General features: G+C 37.6%; 1 protein-coding gene and 1 long non-coding RNA gene across 4 annotated transcripts; both read right to left on the reverse strand.

Moving 5' to 3' along the window:
- Positions 1–3,705: 3,705 nt before the first annotated feature.
- On the reverse strand, positions 3,706–6,480 carry LOC140949254 (uncharacterized). The gene is made up of 2 exons (XR_012167103.1): positions 6,360–6,480; positions 3,706–4,297 (listed from the first exon to the last, which is right to left on the reverse strand). It is a non-coding gene; the product is annotated as an uncharacterized lncRNA (long non-coding RNA).
- A 7,967-nt stretch (positions 6,481–14,447) lies between these two features.
- LOC140948440 (AN1-type zinc finger protein 2A-like) lies at positions 14,448–25,560 on the reverse strand. Of its 3 annotated transcripts, XM_073397679.1 has the most exons (11): positions 25,472–25,560; positions 25,213–25,255; positions 23,604–23,655; positions 22,689–22,763; positions 22,221–22,277; positions 21,101–21,145; positions 19,975–20,081; positions 18,745–18,771; positions 18,207–18,375; positions 16,901–17,068; positions 14,448–14,916 (listed from the first exon to the last, which is right to left on the reverse strand). In XM_073397679.1, the coding sequence occupies exons 1-11, from the start codon at positions 25,524–25,526 to the stop codon at positions 14,878–14,880; spliced, it is 837 nt and encodes a 278-aa protein (XP_073253780.1). In that variant the 5' UTR covers positions 25,527–25,560; the 3' UTR covers positions 14,448–14,877. The 3 variants fall into 3 exon arrangements, with proteins under 3 accessions (XP_073253780.1, XP_073253782.1, XP_073253781.1); XM_073397681.1 differs by lacking the exon at positions 22,689–22,763; XM_073397680.1 differs by lacking the exon at positions 18,745–18,771.
- Positions 25,561–25,595: the final 35 nt, after the last annotated feature.

Here is a 25,595-nt window from a genome sequence, read left to right on the forward strand (position 1 = left end):
AAAACAAGCGACTTAGAATAGAGAAAGTCCAAGAGATGTACAAAAAGGCGTGATGCGCGTGCAGGATTGTCGCTTTGGTTATCTAAACTTGTTGCTTTTCTGCCGTCGTCGTTGCCGTCGCCGTCACGGTCGATGCTTAAGCTACCTAACGGTTGATGCTAGAACTAAAAGGGGTGAAAAATAGGGGTCTTTATCTGTAAAAAGATGGAAAGGACTTTCATTCGTTATTGGGTCACCATTTCTCTACTTCTAGGCGATACATTGGTTTTGCTGGGCACGAAATCGAATTTTTTTCTTTTATATCAACACCGGCGGAAGGAAGAATTAAGGGTGCTTTCCAAAATTGAAATCAGAACGGGGCGGCTGGACTGGTCATTTAAAACACATGCATATTTAATACGTGACTGAAAATTTTGATTATTTTGATCAAAAGTGGATAGGAATAGTCTTGCCGGTTCTAACAAATGAAAAGCGACCTATGCCAACGCTATTAATTTCTGCAGTGGTCTTCTTTCTTACAGGGACTAAGAAAGAAGCATAAATAGTTAAAGCGGCTGCTGGCTATGACCTGCTGAGGGAAAAAATTAATGGAAAATAAGATTGTTGTATACCTAATTACCTCAAGAGACTCTGGGGTTTTCAGTTTAAATAACAAAACTCTATTTCACGTTTTTCCCTTCGGTAATTTTACAACAAGAGCTAATTAATAAGTGCCCACACTAAAGAAATAGCTCTTTTGATTTGCAGCTAAAATGTTTGAAATAAATAATTTAAGCCTACAATTTTGGCACTAGCTAAGAAGCTCGACGACTTTGAGTGGATTGTGGGACGTCTGTTTCATATTAAGCAAACCAAGTTGGTTAACCATGGCTGGTCCCACTCGTTCTATACATCGTATGTCGTATGTGGTACCGTTTTAGGTGTTTTAGACAACGTGCAGGCGGTTATTGAACTGAACTCTTAATTCCTTTTAAAATCTATTCTCTCGCCTTTATCATATTTTGTCTATCTTTTTCGTATTTTTATTTTCTTGCTTGTTATTTGTCATCACACAAATTTCATCCTATTAATCAAGGTTTAACCTACCTTATCACATGAAATTTTCGCGACATGTTTATTTCGCGATTTGGCGAAAATTTTATATTTTGAATGACTTTAAATTCGCGTTTTTTAGTACAACAATTTTCATTTCATAGGCAATGTTATTTAACATGTCTTTGAATTAAATAAAACGACTTTATCAAAGGACTATAACGAATAAATGAATGAATGATAACTTTATTTATACACGGTTATTAACTTGAACATCAGTCTAACATAGAAAATTAATTAAAAATTCTCAAAAACTGTTTTACATATTTTCCGTGTGGTAGTACTGATCAGAAAACCATCTATGGGACTTCTCTTAAAGAGACCTAAGGAATTTGATGTACGTATTTTCTCAGGAAGATTGTTCCATAGAAGAGCACCAATGTAACTAAACTATAGGCTACGCCGGCTTCAGGTAATCAGTTCTTGGTTTTGGGAGCATTAATTTTTTGTTCGCGTTGCGAAAATAGTAATTCGGTGTTCTTGGGGCAAACAAATTACAAAGATAAGCTGGGGCGAGATTAATGCACTTGTACATTCAATTAGCGTTTTGTTTAGCCCTTCTAACCGATAAATTGTTCCAACCAAGCGACTTAAGAAGAAATCTGGAACTAGTGTCATAGCTAGATTTGGTGATAACTCTGATAGCACGATTTTGCAGTTTTTGAAGTTTCCGAAAAACCAATCAGTTCTCACAATGTCCACAAGCAGTTCATGCTTGTCAGTGAATCAGTTATTATTCTTGAGTCCGTTTGACCACAACATTCATTTACACTGAGAATTCATCAGAAAAGTAAAAAAATGTGATTTGTAAACGTTTCAGAGGTAATAAACTCCTTCTTTCTTTATTATGGACAACGGTGAGTTACTTTATTTCGCGTCATGTTATTTTCGCGACACCCACTGTTCGCGTCAGTTTCGCGATTTTTTTGTATTGCGAAATTCGCGAAAATTTCATGTAATAAGGTAGTACGATTCGGTTGTGTTCAATTGAACAAAACAATTTAACGTTTTCAGATATATTTTCATATGTATTGCGTGAAATCTTGTAGACTGTGAACAGGCTCTCTGTTTGTTTAGTTCCCCGCTCGACCAAAGGCTTGTTCACAGGCTAGAAATCTTGTGGCAGTCACACTACTGTCTAAGTAGTTGAAGCTACAACCAGTTGAGCTAGTAAGCTAATGACTTTCCCTTTTTAAAATAGTTCTATATTTTCTCGTCATATTCTTTCATTTTTGTACTGAAGACATCACCATATTCAAGAAAAAAAGACAATTTCTCTTGCAGGGTAGATGTTATTGAAAGAAAAGATACGTAAATGTACGAATTTGGCAAGAAATTTGAGTTTAGCTAATCGCGTCGATGGAGGTCTGGAGAAATGTGTTCAGGACTCAGTCTGTTTTTAATTGCATTTCAGCATCTTGGTCATGATGGTCACTATGAGGGGTATAGAATGGCAAATTCGAGACTTTGCGAGACTGCGAGACCCTGGTTTCAAAATATGAGACCAAAAATCAAGCGTTTTTATCAATTCAGAGCGCGAGGCTTTACTTCTAAAAAATACTTCCCTGAGGCTCTAAGCGACGAAAATTTCGAGATAATGACACAAGTAAAGCTTAATAAAATGACCGAAAACTCCAAAGGAAGCTTGCGGAAGACCACCAAAATAATACTTTGTCTTGTTTTACTGTCTGAATCTACAAGGCTCAGTTCGATAAGCTATACCCGTGATCTCTGAAAAATTTCGACTCCTGAAGACCAAACGGAAATAAAAAACGACAAATCCAAGACCCCGAGATCCTTTGGTTAAAAAAAACTCGAGAACCCAAGACGCAAAAATGCTTCCGAGATTTCGACATCGGGCCAAAATTTTCTGAGACCCACGTTTTTCGAGGTACCATTCTATACTCCCCTATGAATACTGCCACTATTTCATCGATCATGTACAATCACTCTAGATTCAGTGGCTGGAATGTTAACCTCGATCCCCTTTCATATCTGGTGTCTTAGTCGTCTTTATCACTTTTTATTATATATTAAAGAGTATTTTAGTGGAAAAAAGACCACTCGTAAATTTCATACGAAACTACATCCGGGACTTGAGGATATCGATGACGTCATTTCCTTCTCAAACCTGTTGTGCGCAGTTAGCCAAACTTATGCTAAGAAAACACGGCGAGCGATATATTCGTGAAGTTATCTGAAGCTGATATGTGTAGTTCTATGTTGTCACTAATGAAAAGTTCTTCGTATATTCTAAGTAGAATAGTGCACACAGCGAACATAGAGATCAGAGAATGCGTCAAGTGGTCGTCAGGCCCAAAAAAGTGGTCGCGGTCGTCTACAGGAGGTGCTCGTTTACTAAAAAGTTGCAACTGTAAGGGTTTGACTTGGAAAATTTTGTTGTTTTGGATTGGCGGTCGTTTGTGTGAAGTGGTCGCTTACGGGTGATGGTCGCACATGGAGGTTCGACTGTATTAAAAAACATTGTTACGCGGTGAACTGTTAGGGCCATGAAGGGGTGTTTCCGATGCTCGATTACGACCAATCACCAGCCGTTCATCAAGAAACAGGACGGGACCAGAGAGCAAGGCCGCAGAAATCGAGCCAAGGGTATGTGGTATACATTTGTTGTCTTTATTATTTCTCTGGTATATTGTCAATAATTACTGGAACTCATCCAGACTTTTTATATAATCGCGGTAAATAAGCAATTTTGCTTTTTTTAACGGGTACTATTGTCTCCTTTTTATCGATTCTTTTTTACACAGTAATTAAAGTTAGTTAATCCTTTAACTGCATGCTTATCAACCAATAAGATGGTGATTATTAACCAACGTTTTATAAACTTCGCCTATGAACGTATCGAGGTGAACGTTTTTTGGAACATGGAACCACTCTGTTCCTCCCCCAAAGGTCTGAAACCCTCGCGCTACATCGTGGGCGTCCGTCTCTGCCGATTTCATGTTCCTCACGCCATACCTTTCTTGCACTATCAACTGAAAAGGGTTTCCAGTCTGGAGATCGCGCCTTCGATCATCAGGATCCCGCTCTGTAAGCCCTATCTTGACGTATGTCCCGAAGCTGGCAGTATAAACAGGCGGCCAATTCATCACCATGATGTATATGTATCCTGGGCCAGTTGGACTTGCTCTTTTGAATCCCTTGCAGGGTTCGGCTGGTTTTAGCCATTCGCTGGCGCCTGTACCTGTTTTGTTCCGTCAAAGATAGAAAAATTATTTAAACGGTAAGATTTTGTCTTCCAGTGCAAGACCTCAGGCTTACTACCCGTTATTAAAATGCAGGTCTAGCCTGCATATAAAAACTTAGGCACTTTGAACCAAGCAAGGCGAACGCGGCATTTTTCTCCTTGCTTGGTTCCAACGCCTATTATGCAGGCTAATCCAGGTCAAAAAGTCTGAAAAGTCGAATTTGATCTTACATTTTTACTGTATTCCAATGATCTGTCGAAATGTTTTCTCAATTCGGTTATTTATGAACAATGCAGTTTTCAGCCGCTAAAATCTGAATCACACGAGTTCAGAGAAACTTCTTCCTCGGCCCTCCCTACCCAAGAAGCCCGTGGGGTACTCCCTCATATGGCCTATACGGGGATGTGCCGCTGGATATGGTAGGGTTTTCGACTTCTCTGCCTAAACAGAGCTCGGGGGGATACTCCCTATAAAGGCCTATACGGGGAGGCTCCGCCCGAAAGGGATATCTTTTTCAGGCTTCAGGTATATGAAGGGGTAGGGATTTTACTCGTTGGAGTATATGAAATGGTAGGAAAATCTGTCATTTGGGTCTGTAAAAGGGCCGAAAAGGGCTTACAGCTTACAGCTTTGTGACTTTTAGGTCGAGAAAACCTTCTATTTTTTGTGATTGATTCCTGTTTAAATGACAGTGCATTTACAGACGTTAAAAGCGATGCAAAGTTCTATACAACGTATGTGAAAGGAGTACCAATTGTCGAGAACGTATACGAAAGGGGTACTTTTTTCGTGAAAAATGGTATATAAAAGGGTCAGGGGTTGGACCTCGGAGTGGAGCCTCCCCGTATGAACATTTGTTGAGTAACCCCATCCCCCTTCTTCACGGGAAACACAATATCGTGTGAATCTGTTAAAGGGCATGCCGTGCTTGATTTATTTGATTTTCTAGATAAATTTTGTATACAAAAGCAATGACTATAAGGGACTGTGCAATAATTATCAGGAGGGGGGGCTGAAAAACTAGAGGGGGGGCTGCCAAGATAGGGGGGGCTTAAAGTAAAATCACTCATTTGACGGAGAGGGGGCCTTAAGTTTTATTCGAAATGTAAATAAAATTAAACGCAATAAAAGATTCTCAATACAGGCATCATGATAGACTGTAACAAATATCAGTATGAACAGCTGTTAAACGATTATTGAAAATATTCCATCAAAATGAAATGCAAATTCACAACTGATCAATTTTAAACCGACTTCTAATTAATTGAGCTGATCCTATGTAAAGCAAAAGTCATGAACTTGTTTTTCAGACAGATCAAACAGATCTCGCAGACAAGCTTTGTCGGTTTTTGATGTGAATAAAAGTAATGTTTCTTCATCGACTGATTCGATTTGCTGAATTCCATATATATCTGGCTCATAACGAAGTTCAACAGGCTCTCCTCCTAAGGATCTAAATGTACTACTAGTGCAAGCTCTTTTTCATCTGTTATTTGAAGCGTTCAATCTCCTGTTCTTTGATTTTTTTTCTCTGCTCCTTTCTCTTTCTGGCTTCCGAAGTTTTAGATTTTGAGCCAATGTGGTAAGCACCCCGGTACTTAGCAAATGCTTTGTCTAAATCTTCAATCAAGCGATCAACATCCTGCTCGCGTATATACTAGATGTTACATAATAACGTTTGTCATTGTTGAAGCTGTGATGGCAGCTCAGTCCAGTTTTGAGTCAGTGTGGTGGGAGGTGGGGGGGGGCTGCAACGTTATTTTTAACATAACAGAGGGGGGTTAGAACTAATTTTTTTTGTTTTCGAGGGGGGGTACTGTCTAAGTTTTTGCTAGATGACTCAACTTTTTCAGTCCCCCCCACCTCCAGATAATTATTGCACAGTCCCTAACGTGGATCTCCTCTATTGCAATTGCCAGTTAGAATCAATGAAACCCGCGGCTAAACTGTACCCCGTGCATCTTTTTCAAAGGGAATGGAGGTAAGAAAAAACATGCAAGGCCTGTTCCGATGACTAGCTGAAACAAAGCAGTCAGATCTGCATGGCCATGTGCTCACCTTTTATTTCATATCTACCATCTCCATTTGCACCTTTGACAGCAATGACAAGCAAACCCAACAGGACGGAAATCAAAGGAACGACGCGAAAACAAGCCTGGTTCATTGCTTTATGCATGTTTCTGTACCTGCAAGAAAATAAAAAATAAAAAAATACTCCAGACAATTTTCTCCGTTTATTGCTTTTCAGAATGCAGCAACTGTCTCGATCTATCAGGGGCAGCCAACGACGATTTCCTCCTAAATACTTTGAAAGCAGTTTTTACGCTGTCCAGAGTACTTTTACATCTCAAGAAATCCATTCTTAGCGGCGCTATAAAATTTGTATCTGTTCGGTCAACCCAAGGGAACTTGAGTCCTTTAATGTTACCAAAGTGAGAATTTTTCTTATTCCTCTGTCCATCACCTTTTTTAATCCGAATATTCGTTTCTTTTTTTACGAAAAATAGCCTAACTTGGGGAGTAAAATGTGAAAAATTAAACTACAGAAAATCCGAGGAAACTTTATCGCGCTTATTTCATCTCGTTTAATGAGTCAAATGTTGGCAAATTTTTTTGGAGTTGAATTCTAAAGGATTGTATCAACGTTCAGGAAAAGAAAAAGAAAGTTGTTGCCGTGTGGTACCGTCCTTGACAACACGTGAAATTAGGTACTTTCATACTCATACTCATACTCATACTTTGTTAACGTAACTAACTATAGCTGTAGTTTACAAGTCAGTCACAAAAAGAAAAGACAAAAAAACAAGCCTGGAAACTATATAAAAGTGCTTAAAATAATAAAGTATATGGAAACTGCATAAAATTATAGAGCTATTAAACTTATATACTAAGAAAACTTGACGGCAAAGAAATGTACAAAAAAGCGTGATGCATGTGCGTTGTTTTGCTAATAGAGCGGTTTTCATTTGAGTGTCGAAAAGTAATTGGTTTTGCACTTTCTACGCGATGCGATTGGCTTAAAAGATTCGCGCCACCTTTTCATCCAATCAGAAGTAAAACCAAAGCCAATTGTGACGCGCTCGCATGCATTTTCCCGCGCTTTGCGTCAGCCACATGTAATTACTTCGAGTTTTGATTGGTTCAATGTATTGTCTGTGTCCTATGTGATTGGCCAGAGTAATTACTTTGGTTTTGGTTTTACGACACTCAAACGAAAACCACTCTATAAACCTATTACCTATTGCTTTTTTCTCGTTCTAGTTGCTGTCGCCGTCGTCGTTGCTTAAGCTCCCTAATCATTGTACAGATTGCTGAAAACAGTCGTTGGGTTCCCCCGATCTATACTGAAGCAGGTTAACAGCCAAAATGATCCTCATTTTCAACACAGAATGCAATTTTAACATCCTCACTGCCTCAACCATTATCACCTCTGTATTCCAATCCACATGGCTGGGAAATTAATTTTCTATACCCTGTTGTTTACGCTTCCCCCTAGAAATCAAGATAAGGGACGATGAACCCGGGGGACCTCAAGAGAAGCCTGGGCAGAGGTGTGCCGCCGAGGCATTGAGTTAAATCCCCGGATCCTGTTTAAGACCGCAAGATTGCCCAATTCGCTACCCTGTTTCACGACAAGAGACTCTATTTTCCGACCTTGATTCGTTTTGTTGCGTACAGAATTATTTTAAGTAATTTTCAAACGAACGTCATAGAAATAGATATTTTGGAAGAACACTGTTGGTATTGCAAATAGACTCGCCTGCTCATCACAGGCTCTCACACTCTTTGAAAGGCTTGCATTCCGAAACGACGTCCTGTTCAAGACCGGTGAACAGATCAGGACTTGCTCTGAAACCACCTGTGGCTCAATTCGATTCGATCTTAGCGATCACCTCCCATTAGCGACCACCAAATTGTCGCATTTTGGGTGGTAGTTAAGGGAGGTTCGCGACCAAGGTGCATTAGAAAGCTAGTTTTTTAACTTTACTTTGTCTCTCCATCCTGTGGCAAAAAAATAGAACTCTAGTTATACAATGCCTTCCGTGTTTCCATAGCCTGCAGTAAAACTTTCCTTTTTTATTAACAAGTGTTTAAATCAACAGCATTTTTGGATTGCTTTCTTCCTTTTAAGTAAACCCTTTTGATCGGAGAGAATGCTCTCATTTCTTTTATATAAATTCGCTTTGACTATCTTTAAGAACTATTGCCTTATCACGTACCAGGAGGCACGAGGATGGGAGAATAGGAGAGGTTATATCTTAGTTGGAGGAAAACCATACTTAAGTGATACGCAAAAAAATACGAAATTTTATCACATTGACGTAAGTTTCATATGTTTCTAGTTATAGTAAAAATCAGTAACTGAGATATCAATTTTCGTGACTTGTCGATGCAAAAGAATCTAATTTTAAAGCTGATGAGAAACCTTCTATTTGAAAGCGCACATCATATTACGAAACGATCAGTCACGTAAAAGAAAAACCACTAACCAAAAGATGAATACTTGTGTGCAACAGCTTACCAAATGTTAGAGGGTAAAAAATTGGCAACTTTTTCAGTCTTCACCTCTTGATTGTCTGCGATAAAAGATGAAGTCAACACATAACACACTTTCTTTTACCTCGTAGCCCATTAAGATATTTTTCATTTTTGCAAGTAATCGCGTTGGGGATTAAATTTCACAGTGGCAATACCTGCCTCTGAATTCACGAGACAGGCATTTTTGTTTTCACCACCTGCAGTTCGGTTTTACTAACATCTCGCAGCTGATCTCGCACTGAGCGAACAGTTTGCAAACGCTAAAAGGATTGTCCTTTCTTTTTAAATGTAGCTTTCATCTTACGCTGCTTTCGATAAAATTTGTTGGACTAACTCGCCTATCTTATTCCTCATATACCTCATATTTATTGTCACATTACTATATTTTGAAGTGTATATAACTAGTTAACGGCGTCCCATTTTTACAGGCATAAATATTAACATCTGGAACGCTATATTCGTTTGTTCATTTTTAAGCGCGTTCTCACCAGGCGACGTAAAAGTCCTCAGACGTTCTCTCATATTTACCGTATTCATAAGACGTCTTGCAGGAAATTGCAGGAAAATAAGTTTGCTAGTTTGACGAAAGTTTAATAAACATTCTTTTGTCACAGTCTACAATAATCGAGGTTGTTTTTGTGACTTGGATGCAACGAAATCTAATTTTAATGGTATAGAAACTTTATATTCATATAAGATCAAGAATATTAAAATGAAAAATTTTCTATCCTTCTCTGAGGTTTGGCGGCTTCAGTTGGTAGGTCTTCACCTCCTGAATGGGGGTAATAAATGATGACTTTCTCCTTTTTGCCCTGCTGGCTTGAGAAAATTTTATCTTTTGAGGGTGGTCCGTTTAAAGCTTTTCAACATAAGGACCAATTTTTTTTTTTCGTTTTCACTGATCTCCATTTGGTTTTGCCATTCTAGCAGAACAGTACATTGGAACCCCGTTCATACGGTCACCAATGGGCCAAAGACACTTGGCCGTATGAACGGGGTTCCAATGTACTGTTCTGCCAGAATGGCAAAACCAAATGGAGATCAGTGAAAACGAAAAAAAAAAAATGTTCCTTATGTTGAAAAGCTTTAAACGGACCACCCGCAAAAGATAAAACTTTCCTTTTTTATAAATAAGTGTTTCAATCAACAGCATTTTTGGATTGCTTTCTTCCTTTTAAGTAAACCCTTTTGATCGGAGAGAATGCTCTCATTTCTTTTATATAAATTCGCTTTGAGTATCTTTAAGAACTATATTGCCTTATTATGTACCAGGAGGCACGAGGATGGGAGAATAGGAGAGGTTATATCTTAGTTGGAGGAAAACCATACTTAACTGATACGGAAAAAATACGAAATTATATCACATTGACGCAAGTTTCATATGTTTCTAGTTATAGTAAAAATCAGTAACTGAGATATCAATTTTCGTGACTTGTCGATGCAAAAGAATCTAATTTTAAAGCTAATGAGAAACCTTCCATTTGAAAGCGCACATCATATTACGAAAAAAAAAAAACGATCAGTCACGTAACAGAAAAACCACTAACCAAAAAATGAAAACTTGTGTGCAATAGCTTACCAAATGTTGGAGGGTAAAAAATTGGCAACTTTTTCAATCTTCACCTCTTGATTGTCTGCGATAGAAGATGAAGTCAACACATAACACACTTTCTTTTACCTCGTAGCCCATTAAGATATTTTTCATTTTTGCAGGTAATCGCGTTGGGGATTAAATTTCACAGTGGCAATACCTGCCTCTGAATTCACGAGACAGGCATTTTTGTCTTCACCACCTGCAGTTAATTTGGTTTTGCTAACATCTCGCAGGGGCACCCAACGTCAATTTTCGGAAAATATTTGTTCGGAAGACGATTTGAGATCTAGAATTTTCAGAACAGTTTTTGTAAAATTTCTTGCTTGCCTACCTCTCCTAGGATTTTCGAACATCTAAAAATTGGTATAATTGCACATTTTTAACGGATTTTTACCCTAAAAAGCTCACCTAGAATTTTCGGGAGCCTTTTTTCTGGTTGAAATTTTCGAAAAGGTAAGTTTTGATCCCTATAATTTTCGGATCTCAGACTTTCAGTTAGGAAATCCGAACAGATGAAAAATTTTTAGGGGATAAAAATATGCCTATATCTACCGATAAAATACTAAAATACGTTTAACAGTGCTATGTTTAAGTGGTTTTGAACTATATTCTCGTTGGGTGCCCCTCATCTCGCACTGAGCGAACAGTTTGCAAACGCTAAAAGGATTGTCCTTTCTTTTTAAATGTAGCTTTCATCTTACGCTGCTTTCGATAAAATTTGTTGGACTAACTCGCCTATCTTATTCCTCGTATAGCTCATATTTATTGTCGCATTATTACCTTTTGAAGTGTATATAACTAGTTAACGGCGTCCCATTTTTACAGGCATAAATACTTACATCTGGAACGCTATAGTCGTTTGTTCATTTCTAAGCGCGTTCTCACCAGGCGACGTAAAAGTCCTCAGACGTTCTCTCATATTTACCGTATTCATAAGACGTCTTGCAGGAAATTGCAGGAAATTTTAAGTTTGCTAGTTTGACGAAAGTTTAATAAACATTCTTTTGTCACAGTCTAAAATAATCGAGGTTGTTTTTGTGACTTGGATGCAACGAAATCTAATTTTAATGGTATAGAAACTTTATATTCATATAAGATCAAGAATATTAAAACGAAAAATTTTCTATCCTTCTCTGAGGTTTGGCGGCTTCAGTTGGTAGGTCGTCACCTCTTGAATGGGGGTAATAAATGATGACGTTCTCCTTTTTGCCCTGCTGGCTTGAGAAAATTTTATCTTTTGCGGGTGGTCGGTTTAAAGCTTTTCAACATGAGGACCTTTTTTTTTTTTCGTTTTCACTGATCTTCATTGGGTTTCGCCATTCTAGCAGAACAGTACATTGGAACCCCGCTAATACGGTCACCAATGGGCCAAAGACACTTGGCCGTATTAACGGATGACTGTATTAACAGGTTTTTTTTTTTTTACATGAAAATGGATGGTCATTTTACCAGGCGGCCAAAATAAAATGGCTGTAATAGCGAGGAGACCGTACTTTATCGAGGTGGCCGTAAGGCGGGGTTTCATTCCCGTAAGCGGCCAGTTCCAGTTACGAACACCTTTTTCGCGTCCCAAGGGTGTCCGCTCACGAGAGATTCCACAGTATCTAATCGGCTATAAATTTAAATATCGCACAAAAGAACTAACTAAAGGGTTCAAGAGTTTTGCCTCTCTGAGTTTGCTTCTCTGGCTTTTCCCACACTGTCTCTATTAGAATTAATGAGTTCTAGAAGAATATAAGTGTGTTGTCGTTAGTGGAGTGATCATCATTAGTAAGAATATGTTGTTATGAGACTCTGGTGGGTTGGAGATTTTAGATGCCGGTTGTCAACTGGCCTGCGGTGTTCCTTGAAACGATCTTTAGTCGTCGTTTAGTTTTTTCGATGTAGTATCGCTATACCATGTAAATGACGTTTTTAGAGTTGCAGCTGATGTGATGGGTGATAGACTGGTTTCACCTGTAGAGAGGACCTTGAATAAGTGTATGAAGTTTGTCCGTCAGATATGTATTTGCAAGTAAAATGGTTTTTGCACATAGGTATGAGCCCCGAGGTTGGTTGTCTGTGTGAGATTACGAAGTTTGGCCCTCAGACTAGAAAATCACTGAGGTTACTATTTCGTCTATAGGCTACAATGAGTGGAGTTAACGACGTTATAGGGAATATAGTGAAATTGACATGTGGAAGTGTTTGCGAATGTAATGGACGAAATGGAAGGTGTGATGTTGTTAACTCGTTGTATTTCCCGTTGAAGGTCGAAATAGCGGTTGTAGACCGGACACGTTTTTAGAGATAGCCAAATAGTTTTTTTGTGCGGAGTGTGAAGCGGTCTTATTGGTTCAACAAATGCGGTAGAGATTTAAAGGAATAGCCCGTTTGGTATGTATGCGATGACCTGACAAATGCGGTAAGTATTGGTGTTTGTTAGTAGGTTTGGCTAAAGGTCAGTGTCGCCCTGGCATGTAAGGGAATTCGGATTCCGGGGAATTTTTGTATGTGGAATCCGGGATGAGGAGTATTGGAATCTGGAATACAGCTCAAGGAATCCGGAATACCACGAACGATTGGAATCCAGAATCCAAGTTCCAATGACAAAAACTTTGCCTGCGTAGCATTGCGGTTTTGGTTGGGCGCTCTAAGTAATAAAGGCGGGCGAGGGCAGAGAAACCACGAGGTTTTTGTTTTTCTCGCGGCTTCGCCGCTCGTGCGCGCGGCTCGACAAAACCGCCATGCTACGCAGGCTAACAAAAACTGGAATCCAGCACCTAGAATCCGGAATCCATAGGATGCAATCCATAATTCAGGACTGTCTTGGATTCCCTTACATGGTACGAACAGTGACGCCGGATTTAGCCATTCTGAAGTGAGAGGTCGACAACGAGAAAGGGTGAAAAATAAGTCACAAAATGTGAATTTTATCAAAGCTGAAAAAAAATTCACAAAATATGAATTTTGTGGTGGCGTGACCACCATTGAGAAAAGTAGTGAATGTGTTGAGGTCCTGCACTGATCGTGCTCATATCATGAAAATGTCGCCTATGTAACGCCATCACATGTAAGGTTGGAAAGGGGCACGTGTTAAGGCGTCCGTCTCAAATTTGGCGAGAAAAAGGCCCGGGGGGGGGGGGCACTTTAGGAATTTCTGGGTGGGGATGTGCCGCTGGGACCCTGGAACCCTTGACCTATACCAGAGCTAGTTCAGCTGAATTTTGCTACCCTATCCTAGAGTAAACTGCTTGAAAACCATACCCTTCACAGCGGCACATACCCATATAGCCCATATATGGCAGTACCCCCCGGGGAAAAAGGTTGGCGTATGAAGGAGCCATCCTTGTCCCTATAGCAGTACCATGTGTCGGTAAGTAATGTTTGTGATTAAAGAGACGTTGCTCATGGTAAGAATCACACGTATGAAGTCGCAAAGTGTTTGAGATCTCACGGATAAAGCGTTGTGGTCAGGTGTATTGGAAATATGACGACAGGCATCTATGCCTTTGTTATGAGGAATGTTAGTGTAGAGAGACTGACTTCTAGTGTGACAAGAAACGCATTTTCGGGTAGCTGTCCAAGATGTTCCAGTTTGTTAAGAAAGTGTGAAGTGTCTTTTATGAATGAACTGTGTAGTATGTATTACGGGGGTGATGGTCTACAAATTGTGAACACTTTCAGTAGGTTGGCTATTGCTGGAAACAATAAGGCGTTTGTGTTTGGGGTTAGTCGTTATCAAGAAACGTTTAGTGTCATCGTCAATGATCTCAGTGATATCGTAGGTATCAGAAAGATGACATGTAATACATTCCTTATCTCTTCCACTTTCATACTATTTTACATTTCAAATAACTGTCATATAACGACTTCAACTGTTTTTGTTTTCCTTTACTTTCAACGTTCACTTTTTCTTATTTAGTTTTTACATGTAAATTACATGGAGAAAAAAGGCCACCCCAAACCTTCAGAACCCCAAACTAAGTTGCTAGAGATCGGAGCTTCGTGGCAAACCAAAGACAAATACTTGATGGTAATGATAATGTTTAAGACTTTATTCAGCACATCTTTCAGTTGATGGCTCTTCTCTTGTAATCCTGACTACAATAAGCGAGACAAAGGCGATAAATGACCTGAAAAGATTTGATTTTCGACTTGTTTTGCACTTTTTTTGAAAAGAAAAGAGAAGCGACCCGCCCGACGTTGCTGACGCGGCCATGTTTGTTTTGTTGGGGCATCACTGGCCTCGCTCTGATGTTACAGTTACCATTCTTACCGAGCTGTCCACCATCATGAAAAGCGTGTATTATAAAAAAAACTTTCCATTTTATAATATTCTACGCAATTTAAAATTTGTATTGCTAAATAATAACATAAGGTATCAATTCATTATATTCTAAAAGTCAATGACGCAACAAAATAATATAGTTCCTAGTACTCCTATTACGCCAATAAGGCCTGTTATGTGACACAGCAGTCGGATTTTTTTTCTTGTTGTCTCTGTAACAAATCAAAAGAAAAAACAAAGGTATGAGTCATTATTCAACCCCCGTCACTTTTCAAAGTTAGAAAGTGCTCAAAAAATTGTCATCGAGATACATTTCAAATTTTATCCCGTAACAAACCAAAAATAACAGATAGGATTTCATGGAGCCGAAACCAATTGTGAAATTGTATCGTTTTAGGCAACCTACTGATGATCGGTTACGACAGTTAGATATTTGCAGAGGAAAAAATCACCTATAGTTTACCCCCTTCAATGAACACTAGCGTGCATGGGAGGAGCAACAAGGGGAGGGGGAGGTGGAGGAAGAAAAGCGCCAATCCCCATCCCTTTTTTCCTTCCTCCCTATCCCCTACCCCTTTCGACGCCTGCAACGCAGGCTAAATGTACACGCACCACATATACATACCTACTGCAACGGGGTATAACTTAAATGGTCACACTACAGGAATTACCCATAGACTCAAATGCAGAACTGTAGTGAATTTATACCATACACTAATGACTGTGGGTTTAAAAAAGACACATAAAAAGAAAAATACAGCAGCAAATGGAAGGCGAATCCTAACATCAGCTATTTGTTTGCCTTTTTTTGCTTTCAAAAGCAGAAGAAATCGAATATTTTAACAACGAATGCCATATGACCCTACATTGACACGTTTTTGTTCAAGAGCAGTTCACCCACCTGATCCTAACCATGTGAAATATTACTACAGTGGAACCCCGCTCCACGGACACCCGGTTAATATAGATATTCTCATGAATTGGGGATAGGAGACAAATGAAATTGAGAATCAACCTAGGTTAAAAACTTTTAACCTGAAAATAATTTTGACCTGTAACATAGGCACCTATGGGACATGCCATAGTGTCTGTATTATCCATGTGTCCCTATTAAGCAGGCTCTCCGAAAATACGTCATGGGCACATGGTTTATTGATATTAGGACTAAAACAGACAAAGATGACTGAAGAAGGGTCAAAGACTGCAGAATAAAGCCAAGGAAGTCAAACTTGTGTAGTAGGAGGCAAAAAACATTGCTAAGGGGCTTCATTAAAAGGGTCAAACACTGAAGAAAGATGGACTTCAAACATTTCACGCTACTTTGCTACTTTTCATAAGTATGAAATGGTATTAACTCATAGAAATCTGACATCTTTTTAATTGAGTACAATTTCTATGCAATCTAGCATGGAATGGACGATACATATATGAAACTTTGTGATTCGCCACACAGAAAGATTCCTGTTGTCCGTATTATTTAACTGGTGTCGGTATCAAGCGGGTTAATTTTAGAGAAACAGCGTGAGCTTTCCGTTGGGACAAACAAAACTGTAGGTTATATATACGGGTGATCGTAGTGCGGGGTTCCACTGTAGTCATAGTTAATATATTTTAAATAAATGAAATAAATAAATAAATAATGATTTGGAGGTAGCACATCCAGATAGTGGTTCTTCATCTACCTGATTCTTGGTCGAATTGGAATTTGGAAATGTTGGTTTTTTAATTTTTGAGGAGACGAAAAAACCGGAGTACCCGGAGAAAAGCCTCTCAGAGCAAAGGATAGAACCAGCAACAACCTCAACACACATATGGCGTCGCCGTCTGGATTTGAATCCGGGCCACATTGGTGGGGGACGAGCGCTCTCACCACTGCGCCATCCCTTGCTCCCCATATCACATATTAGCATAAGAATCCAACCATCAATGGTGCATTCTGATTGGTTGAGCTACTACTAGGCTATATGTTATAGCCCACTAGTAGCGAGAAGCGCCGGCTTTTTGGCGGGCAAAAAAGGATTAAAATCTAGCTTTAACTAGCTAAAGTTGTTTGTCTCAATATTTTTACCAGTTAGTTGGATTTTACTAAAACAATATTATTCCTCTTGCCCTCATGGCCTCTGAGTCAATAGCCCATTTGGCCGGCCCAAGAGAGCGAGAGAAATAATTGTTAATTATTCTCAATGTTTTCGGCACCTGTTGCTGTCGCCTTCTATTTTGTTCCTCTCTCTCTGATTCAGCTAGGGCTTGTGCTAGTGCCCGGTCCTCCTCTTCCTGGGTTGTCTGTGGTGAGCTGGTGGACTGTGTCTTGGTTTGATCCTGAAGAGACGCTTGAATTGCTAAAGCAAGAGCCTCATCTTCACTCTGCAAGGAACAAACAACAAATGTAGGTACAGTAAACCCTTTTCTATTCACAATTTGAGAAGTGCGTTATGTACAACTGGGAAAACAAAAAATTTAGTTCTATCAACTGAGTTTGTAAAGTAGATTGGTTACCGTAAGGGAATTGAGAAGCTGACCTTTTAAGCGCTAGCCCTTGATCAGAGCAAATCATTAGGGTTGGGTGTGGCTTGACTGGCTTATACACTGGATATTGGAGCTACTGTATGTTAAACTCGAAAAAAACGGGCCACAAAAACCTGTAAACTTGTTTACAAAATTGTTGCAAAGCGAGCTGAAAACCTACGTTGTGTGTTTAGGCAACCACGTTTAAACCTGTCTTGCAAGCAAATCTGATTGTTGCAAGTTGCAGGAATACTGACTCCTGATTGGATAGAATTAAGTGGGATTCATGTCAAACATAGAAGTTACATCACTTAATTCAAAGCAAGTTTTCTTTGAGCCGAAAAAACGCACAAAATGTACAGATTTTGTTGTAAAATGTACACCTATGTATTCTGTACTTTCTGCAACAAACTGAGTAACCTGCAACACGCTGATTTGTTGCAAGACAGGTTAATTTCGCGGGTGGTGAAGCAAGCAACATCACTATTCAATAATAATAATAATAAATAAGCTTGTCAGAGAAATTCCAGGAAACATCAACCTCTGGGAAATTCACTGGTAACAGCACATATTCTACGAAAGGTCCTATCCTTCAAGTGATAATAAAGACAACGAAACCCTTAAGTTGGAGAACAAATACGGTCTTATGAACTGAACACTTAGTCTGAATTTCATCTGATTAATACTTCAAGTGGTTATTACTCCCTCAGAGGAGAAAACGACTCGAACCAATCGGATGAATTTCAGGCCACTGAACACTTACAATAATAATAATAATAATAATAATAATAATAATAATAATAATAACACAAGCTTATACATGTATAGTGCTGTTTCAACAGCACTTTACAATAATTATTTACAATTAATATATTAAAAACTAATATTCAAACAAATTAATTAAAAACTCCGAAACTATTTACAGCCGCAAAATTACTACTTAGTATAAAATTAACCCCTTTTTAGTGGAAAATAGATTTTATTATAAAGGCTTTACCAGTGCTGGCCGTGGGATGCCGGTAGACTGAGGAGCTCTTGTCTGTTGCTGTCGCTCTCTTCTTGACCGGTCTAAATCTCTACCAATTGATGACAATGCGGTCATTTGTGGTTTGGTTTGATTAACTTTTGACGATGAACTCTTCATGGCTCTTGTGGTTGCTGCTTCTCTTTAAAGGAACCAAAATCAAATCAAAATAAATAATGGTAAATAAGTAAGTTTAGCTCCTTAACCATTAAAACTCCTTTCACATGAACTACATACACTGTGTATAGACCACAAGGAACAGAAAAAAGAAAACAAGTTTTTAGAGTAAAACCACATGTACAGTATACATTGCAGTTTTGCTTTGGGTATGGCCCACTTGGTAATACGGTCACCTCGTTATTATGTCCTCTTTTTTTGGCTGCCCGGCAAAACGGCCATACATTTTCTTGTAAAAAAAACCCTCATTAATACGGTCACCAATAGAATACGGCCCATTTTTTTGGCCCATTGGTGACCGTATTAACAAGGTTATACTGTAGTTGTAACTTACCCTGCTTTTACTGATGCACTTGTTTTCCTAAAATACAATGTACATATATTAATGTAAAGCAGTTGTCAGTGTAAGCCCTCCACTTTGATTCAAAAGCAGCTAATAAGCACTACCATCATTCTATCACACAAAGCAAAACCCCTTTTCATGTAAATAATGTCAGATATGTTAAAAAGTAAATTTTCATCCAGGTATAGCAACAATGAACATTTTTGAATTGAATTAACCCACAACCAAACTTAAACTTTATGGCTGTAATTTCAGAATGCACTATCTTGTAAATGCTTGATATTGAAATTTCTTAACAATGACAGTGCTTTGTAGAAAAAAGGAAGTTACATTGACTGTTAAGAGAATTTCTCCTTATCAGAACGAGGGTTATGTAAAAAAAAGTTTGGAGAATATGATGCTAAAGGCTTACCCCTTTGGCATCTGCCAGTGAGTAGCAAAGAAAACATATTCAGTTTATACTGATTTTTTTTTTTTATGGAACAGTTTTTAGCCAATTCGATAGCATGAGAATGTGTAAAAAATGTGGGCTTTGTTGATAATTGGAGGTAATTAAGTAGCTTTTTGGTTTGCACATGCATATAAGACAAACTTTGGACTTTTTTCCAAATTTATTTTGATCTTTCTTTCTTCCTCTCTTTTTTTTTTTCCCTTTTCCCTTTTTTCCTTTTTTATAGCCAGTTTTGTTGCCCACTTTACCTTCTTTTCTTAACATCAAATTTTGGCTGGCTAACCTTCCGAAAAAGGGACAAATTTTACTCCCCAAAATTTGCAGTGAATAATATTATGGAGTGTCAATTCATTAATTTTAGTACGAACTGTGGACAGCATTTTTACGTCTCCAGCTGGAGACGGGAATCACCATTTTATGTGGTTATCCCCACCACATGAAGGCCTAGCCACTTGCAGGATAAAGGAAGTTCCTTCATTTCTCAGTTATTTTAAGACCTGAGTATTGGTCCAGCCCTGGGAATCAAATCCGTGTCCTCCCGCTCTGCAGTCAAGCGCTCTACCAACTGAGGTAATCCTGCCATGGCAAAACTCTGCCAGGATTGATCAAAATTTGCAAAATGAGGTACCTGTGAAAAGATCTATCCTCTAAAAGGAAAGCTAAATAGGTCCAGGAAGGAAAATATGCATGAAACCATATGGAATGAAAATGACCTGCAGTATGGTCATCAAAATAATGGTTAATGAAATTAATTACTATTGATCACTTACCCTCCAGTTCCTGATCCTCTTACAACTGCAGAACAGTTGTGATCTTGTTCATGTCTATGTTTTAAGCAGAAATTTTGCCTACAAGAGTCACATCTAACAGGTATAAGCTGTAAGGACAAAAATTAATAACGTGTTAAATTTCGGGGCCCACCTTTTAGAATATAAAAAGTACTTTAGGATAATAATAAAAATGACCACATCATACAGTTTCATCCACAGACTTTTCATCCACAGACTCAGCATTACAACTGTAACAACCAGCACCACAGGAAACTACATGTCCGTTGTCTGTACTGCTTAATAGCTTACAGTGGTCACACTTACAGATTTCATCCACACACTAAAAAGTTAAAACCACCGACATTTGTATAAACAGCATAAACAGCATCACAGCAAAGTAGCTGCTCAGTAGTCTTCACTTGAATAGTCACACTTTAGGATTTCTTCCAGACTCATAAGTTACATTATTTATTATACATCAGACTCACTATGAAAAATCTGATTGGTCGAGAGCATTCAATCAATTCACAATAGCTTGTGAACTTGACACGATAAATGCAATATCTGCTGCAGATATTGCATTTATCATGTCAAGTTCAATGTCTGCCTGGTTACCAAGCCCCTTGGAGTGTTCTCCTCAGAAGCAGAATGGCTGAGGAGAGACTTTCAATTAATGTTTATAAAGATTTTCCGTTAAGGATTTTTCTATTTTAATGTATACTTTATTCAGACAAAGGTTTTATTATTGTATTTTAAAACTTTTAAATGATCTTGGTTAAGCTTATCAGTGTCACTTTCACCTTAGTTTTGAAATAAAGCCATTTTTCAACAGATGAATGTCTTCTTTTGCCTATTGTTTAAAAAATGTATAACAAAACAATTATTGAATTCGGTTTTCGCATGATATCATGAATTATCAAAACCTCGTGTCTGTATTATCTGCCTCAGCCTTTGGCTTCGGCAGATAACACAGAATGGTTTTGATAATTCATGATATCATGCTCAACCTCATCCAATAATTGTTTATTATTAGGTCTACTTAATAAATATACACATTTCACCACAGTTCACTCCAAAAGTGATAGAGCCATCATAAGTACAACCATTTCTCAAAGTCTTGACTTACCTCTTTTTGTTTGCATCCTTTGAGAGAGCATCTATTGAGGTATGCCTACAAGGCAAATAAAAAATAAACTAAGGTGAGTAACCTTTCCACAAAATATTCATATACCTTCATTCACTTTGGCTTCATGGCATCTTTGATTTTATATAATATGTCTTTTCACTAAAACTGAGCTTTTAAACAAAACAACTAAACCACTCAATAATTCAATAATCCCTGGCAGTACTTTCATTACTTATGGCCAGATGCTCCAATAGAGGCAGCCATTTGTTCTAATCTTTCAAATCATCTTTTTGCTGTTGAACCACATTTTAGTGTGAAGATTTTTACTGAAAGTGAGTACGTTAAAAAGACAAGAGTATCCATGATACTTCAAGCAAGCACATAAAACCTCTTTCATTGATTAAACAAGATTTCAACTGTATTTGAAAGGGAGAATTTCAAAACATTATAAAGTATTAACAGCGATTTCACTTTGCAACAACGATACAGTACATTGACTTTTTTTTAAGTCTTGCAAAATATAGTCTCCTTCGGAGCGGTTTTTAGGCTCGTCACGCAACGCTCTTCCCCAGAGGCAGAAAAGTGTTGTGTGACGAGCATAAAAACGGCTGCGAAGTACACTAGGCAGAACAGGTTCTTGTATTTTGGGGTACTTACCGCTCTCAGCAATTTAGGCTAAGTAGGTTCTTAAATAGGCTCTTAATTTTTATGAAGGAAATAATAGAGTGTTGATTACCAGAAAAATAAATAAATTTTTCATTTATAAATTCACAATTGTATTAATATCATAACCCTAACAAAACTGATCACTGAATTTATATACAGTTTGGTACAGTATGTTCTTGTTGTATTCAAATTGGATGTTGTGTTATTTGTGCACCCCTTGGTCAAGTGGCCGATACTTGATCGACATGTTGGCCAATAAGTTGGCCGACTCTCAGTTGCCATATCAGTTGCCATATTATATATCTGCTGACTCCCAGTCGATCTCTTGGCCAACATGTCGACCGACAGATTGGTCGATAGTGTTGGTTGTCAAAGTCAAGGCAATAAATCTTATATATAATGACAGTAAACAAATTTGTACATAGTATACTGGTATCATTTACATCAATACTACCTTTCTTTTAGCAAGAGCTGGATCTGATTGGCAATCTCTGTCAATGTGTTCTCCAACCTTAAAAACAGATATCATAATATCTTTAACAAATTATTATAAAACTAGATGAGGCAGAGTTTGACGTGAAGATGCAGATTGAGTATGTCGGGAGAAGGCAGGTCAGAATTACATGTTTACATAAATTAAAAAAAACCCTGAATTTTATTGTAAATGACAAAATAATTGGCTACAACTTTCAATGTCTGTACTAGCTAATAAACTAAACATTAATGTTCATTACTAGCTAACTTGCATTTTGAATTAGGGAACATTTCTACATCATTTCTATGTATCACCTAAAGTACATACATGTATAACAGTGTTGTTACATACAAGTATTTAACTTTTCAAATAGAAAATGGGATAAAAAAAAAGAGTAAGAATTATTTAACAAAATTTTTTTTTTTATGAAATGGGATAAAAAGTAACCTTTATGTCTGGTTGTTGTCCTCGAGGTACTGGCACTGGCTTGTTACAGAGTGGACAGACAGGCACTTGATGATCCTCAATAAATCAAGTTAAAAATGTATTAAATTATGCTTAAAATACAGCCTTTTTTCTCTAAAAATTTAAAGAGAATGACTCAATTGCCCATTGAAAAATTTGTACCAAAAAGGTTGTTCTTTTGATTCAGCAAACAGACATCTAATACTAAATAGAAAAAACAAATTCCAATAATAACTCCACGATAGGAAAAAAAAAAATCAAAGTTTAAAACTTATTAATATTAAAATATTAAACATTTCATTTAGAAAAAAGTAATAAAATAACGACTGCTTCACTTATGCTAGGGACATTCTATATGTACATTAAAAAAAGTTAGAAGGGTTAAAGGTTTATTTATTATTATAGTAGAAAGTGCACTTACAGTAGCTTGTCCAGCTAGTTTACAGGCATTCCAGACCACTTAAATATTCATTAGAAACAAATGATTCAAGTATAACATAACAAGATTAGAAAACCAAAATGGAAAGAGGCAACCAGTTGGCTAATAAAAGCATAGCCGAGGATTTGAACTCGAGACAACTATGAACAAATCCAGCATGTGGCCAGAGTGGTACTCAAACCTGGGACTGCTGGATTGTGAGTCCGACACACTGACCACTTGGCCATGCTGACACCTTGAATTAGGATGCAATGCTAAATAGCTAAGAAAGATAATTCCAGTAATTAACAACTTCCTACTTTCAAGTTTGTTTTGCAAAATATGTTATGTTATGGGTCAGACTTGATTTCAGGAACTTAAAATAATGTTAGGCTAGGAGACGAAAAAAAATAATTGAGAATCAAACTCAGTTAACCAAGTTTGTATGTAAAATTTACTGTAAGACATTACATAAGTACCTTCTTGTAAGAATTTTCACAGCTGTGTTCTGTGTATTTGATATGCTCCTTACTGCGAAAAGAACGAGCCAATTCATAACTTGCTACCTATTATAGTGAAGTAAAATAAGGTCTAAGGTAGTATGGTTTTTACCATTTATGGGAAAAAGTATTATTATAAACAACTTGCGGACCCATGCAAAGTACTAATCTTAGAGATGGTGATCTCCATCTTATGGGGTTAAAAAAAAATGAAGAATAGCCTGAAGTCCAATTGGTTTGCTACCCAAACTGGAAACAATGGAAAACAATGGTAAACAATGAATTACCATTGTTAAGTCAGAAGAACGAATCAGGAAAGACCTTCCAAGCAGCTCCTACACTAACGATGTATATGTCTGTTTCAGGATAAATAAGGTTTTGGCATATAATGTTGTACACTATATAATTAATGTCATACAGCTTAAAAAAAGTCATCATTTATTCTTGCATAAAGATAGACAGTGAATTTTTTGGTTATCAACAAACTGTACATATGTATTACAAACCTTTTATCTAACAAGTCCATTTAGTTCTGGTATAATAGAATAATAAAAACTAAACCTTTGTTTCTGTTAACACTGAAAAATGGCACTTCAAAAAACGCAGCATGTTTTCCATGTGTGAGGAAAACAATTCTCATCAAAAAGGAAAATAAACTTTGATTGCTTTGAGAGTCCATCCTTTGTAAATTTCGACTCCATCTTGGTATCCCAGCAGTCAGATCGCCCTCATTCAGCTAGTTTCCCCTGACATACCAAAGATTTTTTTTCGGAATATACAGTGACCGCTTCACCATACAAAGCTTTGTAAACAACTTAGACTTTCACATGAAATCACGCACGCTCGACCGAAGACACATTTGGGCTTTTAATTTCCTTGCTTTTATTTCCCACACAGATTTTTTCATTTCAATTTAAAGGAGATAGATTAATGTTTATTTGGTAAACAGGAGAGGTCTCAAAACTCAGTACAAAACACACAACGATTCTTTTTACCTTGTTTTACGACATTATGTAACTTCGTATGACATTGCATCAAGAAAGTCGATCATTCTCCAACATCTTTTTGTAAGATTTGTCGCTTCTTTTAAATTTTTGTTAGACATAATCTTTTAGAGAAGAGGTTAAATTTTTCATTGGAAAAGAATTTGGTGTTACTTCTCTATCTGATGCGTATGCCCTTTGAGCTTCAAGATAAAGTGTAAGACATTATATACTAATACCTTACATCTTATGAACTGAAATAACCTGTGAGAAGTTTTAGATGCATAAATGTCTCATTTTCTGGTTAATGACAGGGTGGTTTAAGGCCAGTGAGTGTTTATAAAGCCTTTCCTTGCTTAAATAAAGGGAATTTTAAAGAGACAATTTTTTCTTGAATTAAAAGAGCTATAACCTAGGGCTGTATCTTGTTCAACCTTGCCCAAATTATTTTATTTTTATTATTATTTGGCGTGACCATACACGATATTAAGCATTATAACAATTAAGCTTAATTAAGCTTATTAGTTAACTTAATAATTCGGCCCAACTGTGACTTCCTTGATAGTATTTTTGTAACCTAAGGCATAAAATTCACACGAACTCACCAAAATAACTTGGAACAGGCATCACACTTCAATGGAAGAAAATCTAGAAACGATAAACCAAGCCAGAATTTTACACATCTGACCTACCCTGTAAGCTTATGTTTACCATCAAAATGATCTTCTCCATGACTTTTGCCAAGTCATCATTCAGAATTTTTATTACACTCGATCTACATGCACATAAACCTACCACCGCTAGCCTGTGAAACTCGCAGTTTACAAAACGAAGCAATAAGCAAGCGAAATCAGACAAACTCACCTAACTGCTTACATGTTGTAAGAGCGCAATTCGTCCCTAGGTGGGGAAACTCCATGTTTTTATCGACTTTGTTTCCGGGCAATGATGAACGAGTACTTCATGTAAGTGCAACAAATATTAGGTA

Source organism: Porites lutea, chromosome 9 (assembly GCF_958299795.1).
Source record: "Porites lutea chromosome 9, jaPorLute2.1, whole genome shotgun sequence".
Lineage (NCBI taxonomy): Eukaryota > Metazoa > Cnidaria > Anthozoa > Scleractinia > Poritidae > Porites > Porites lutea.

Bases quoted from the DNA above. Each gene is read 5' to 3' on its own strand.
- LOC140948440 (XM_073397679.1), bottom strand. From the start codon at position 25,526: ATGGAGTTTCCCCACCTAGGGACGAATTGCGCTCTTACAACATGTAAG. The intron at 22,764-23,603 runs GTACTTATGTAA...TGATTTATTGAG, and splicing joins GTGAAAATTCTTACAAGAAG to GATCATCAAGTGCCTGTCTG. The intron at 22,278-22,688 runs GTTACTTTTTAT...TCTGTTTTTAAG, and splicing joins GACAACAACCAGACATAAAG to GTTGGAGAACACATTGACAG.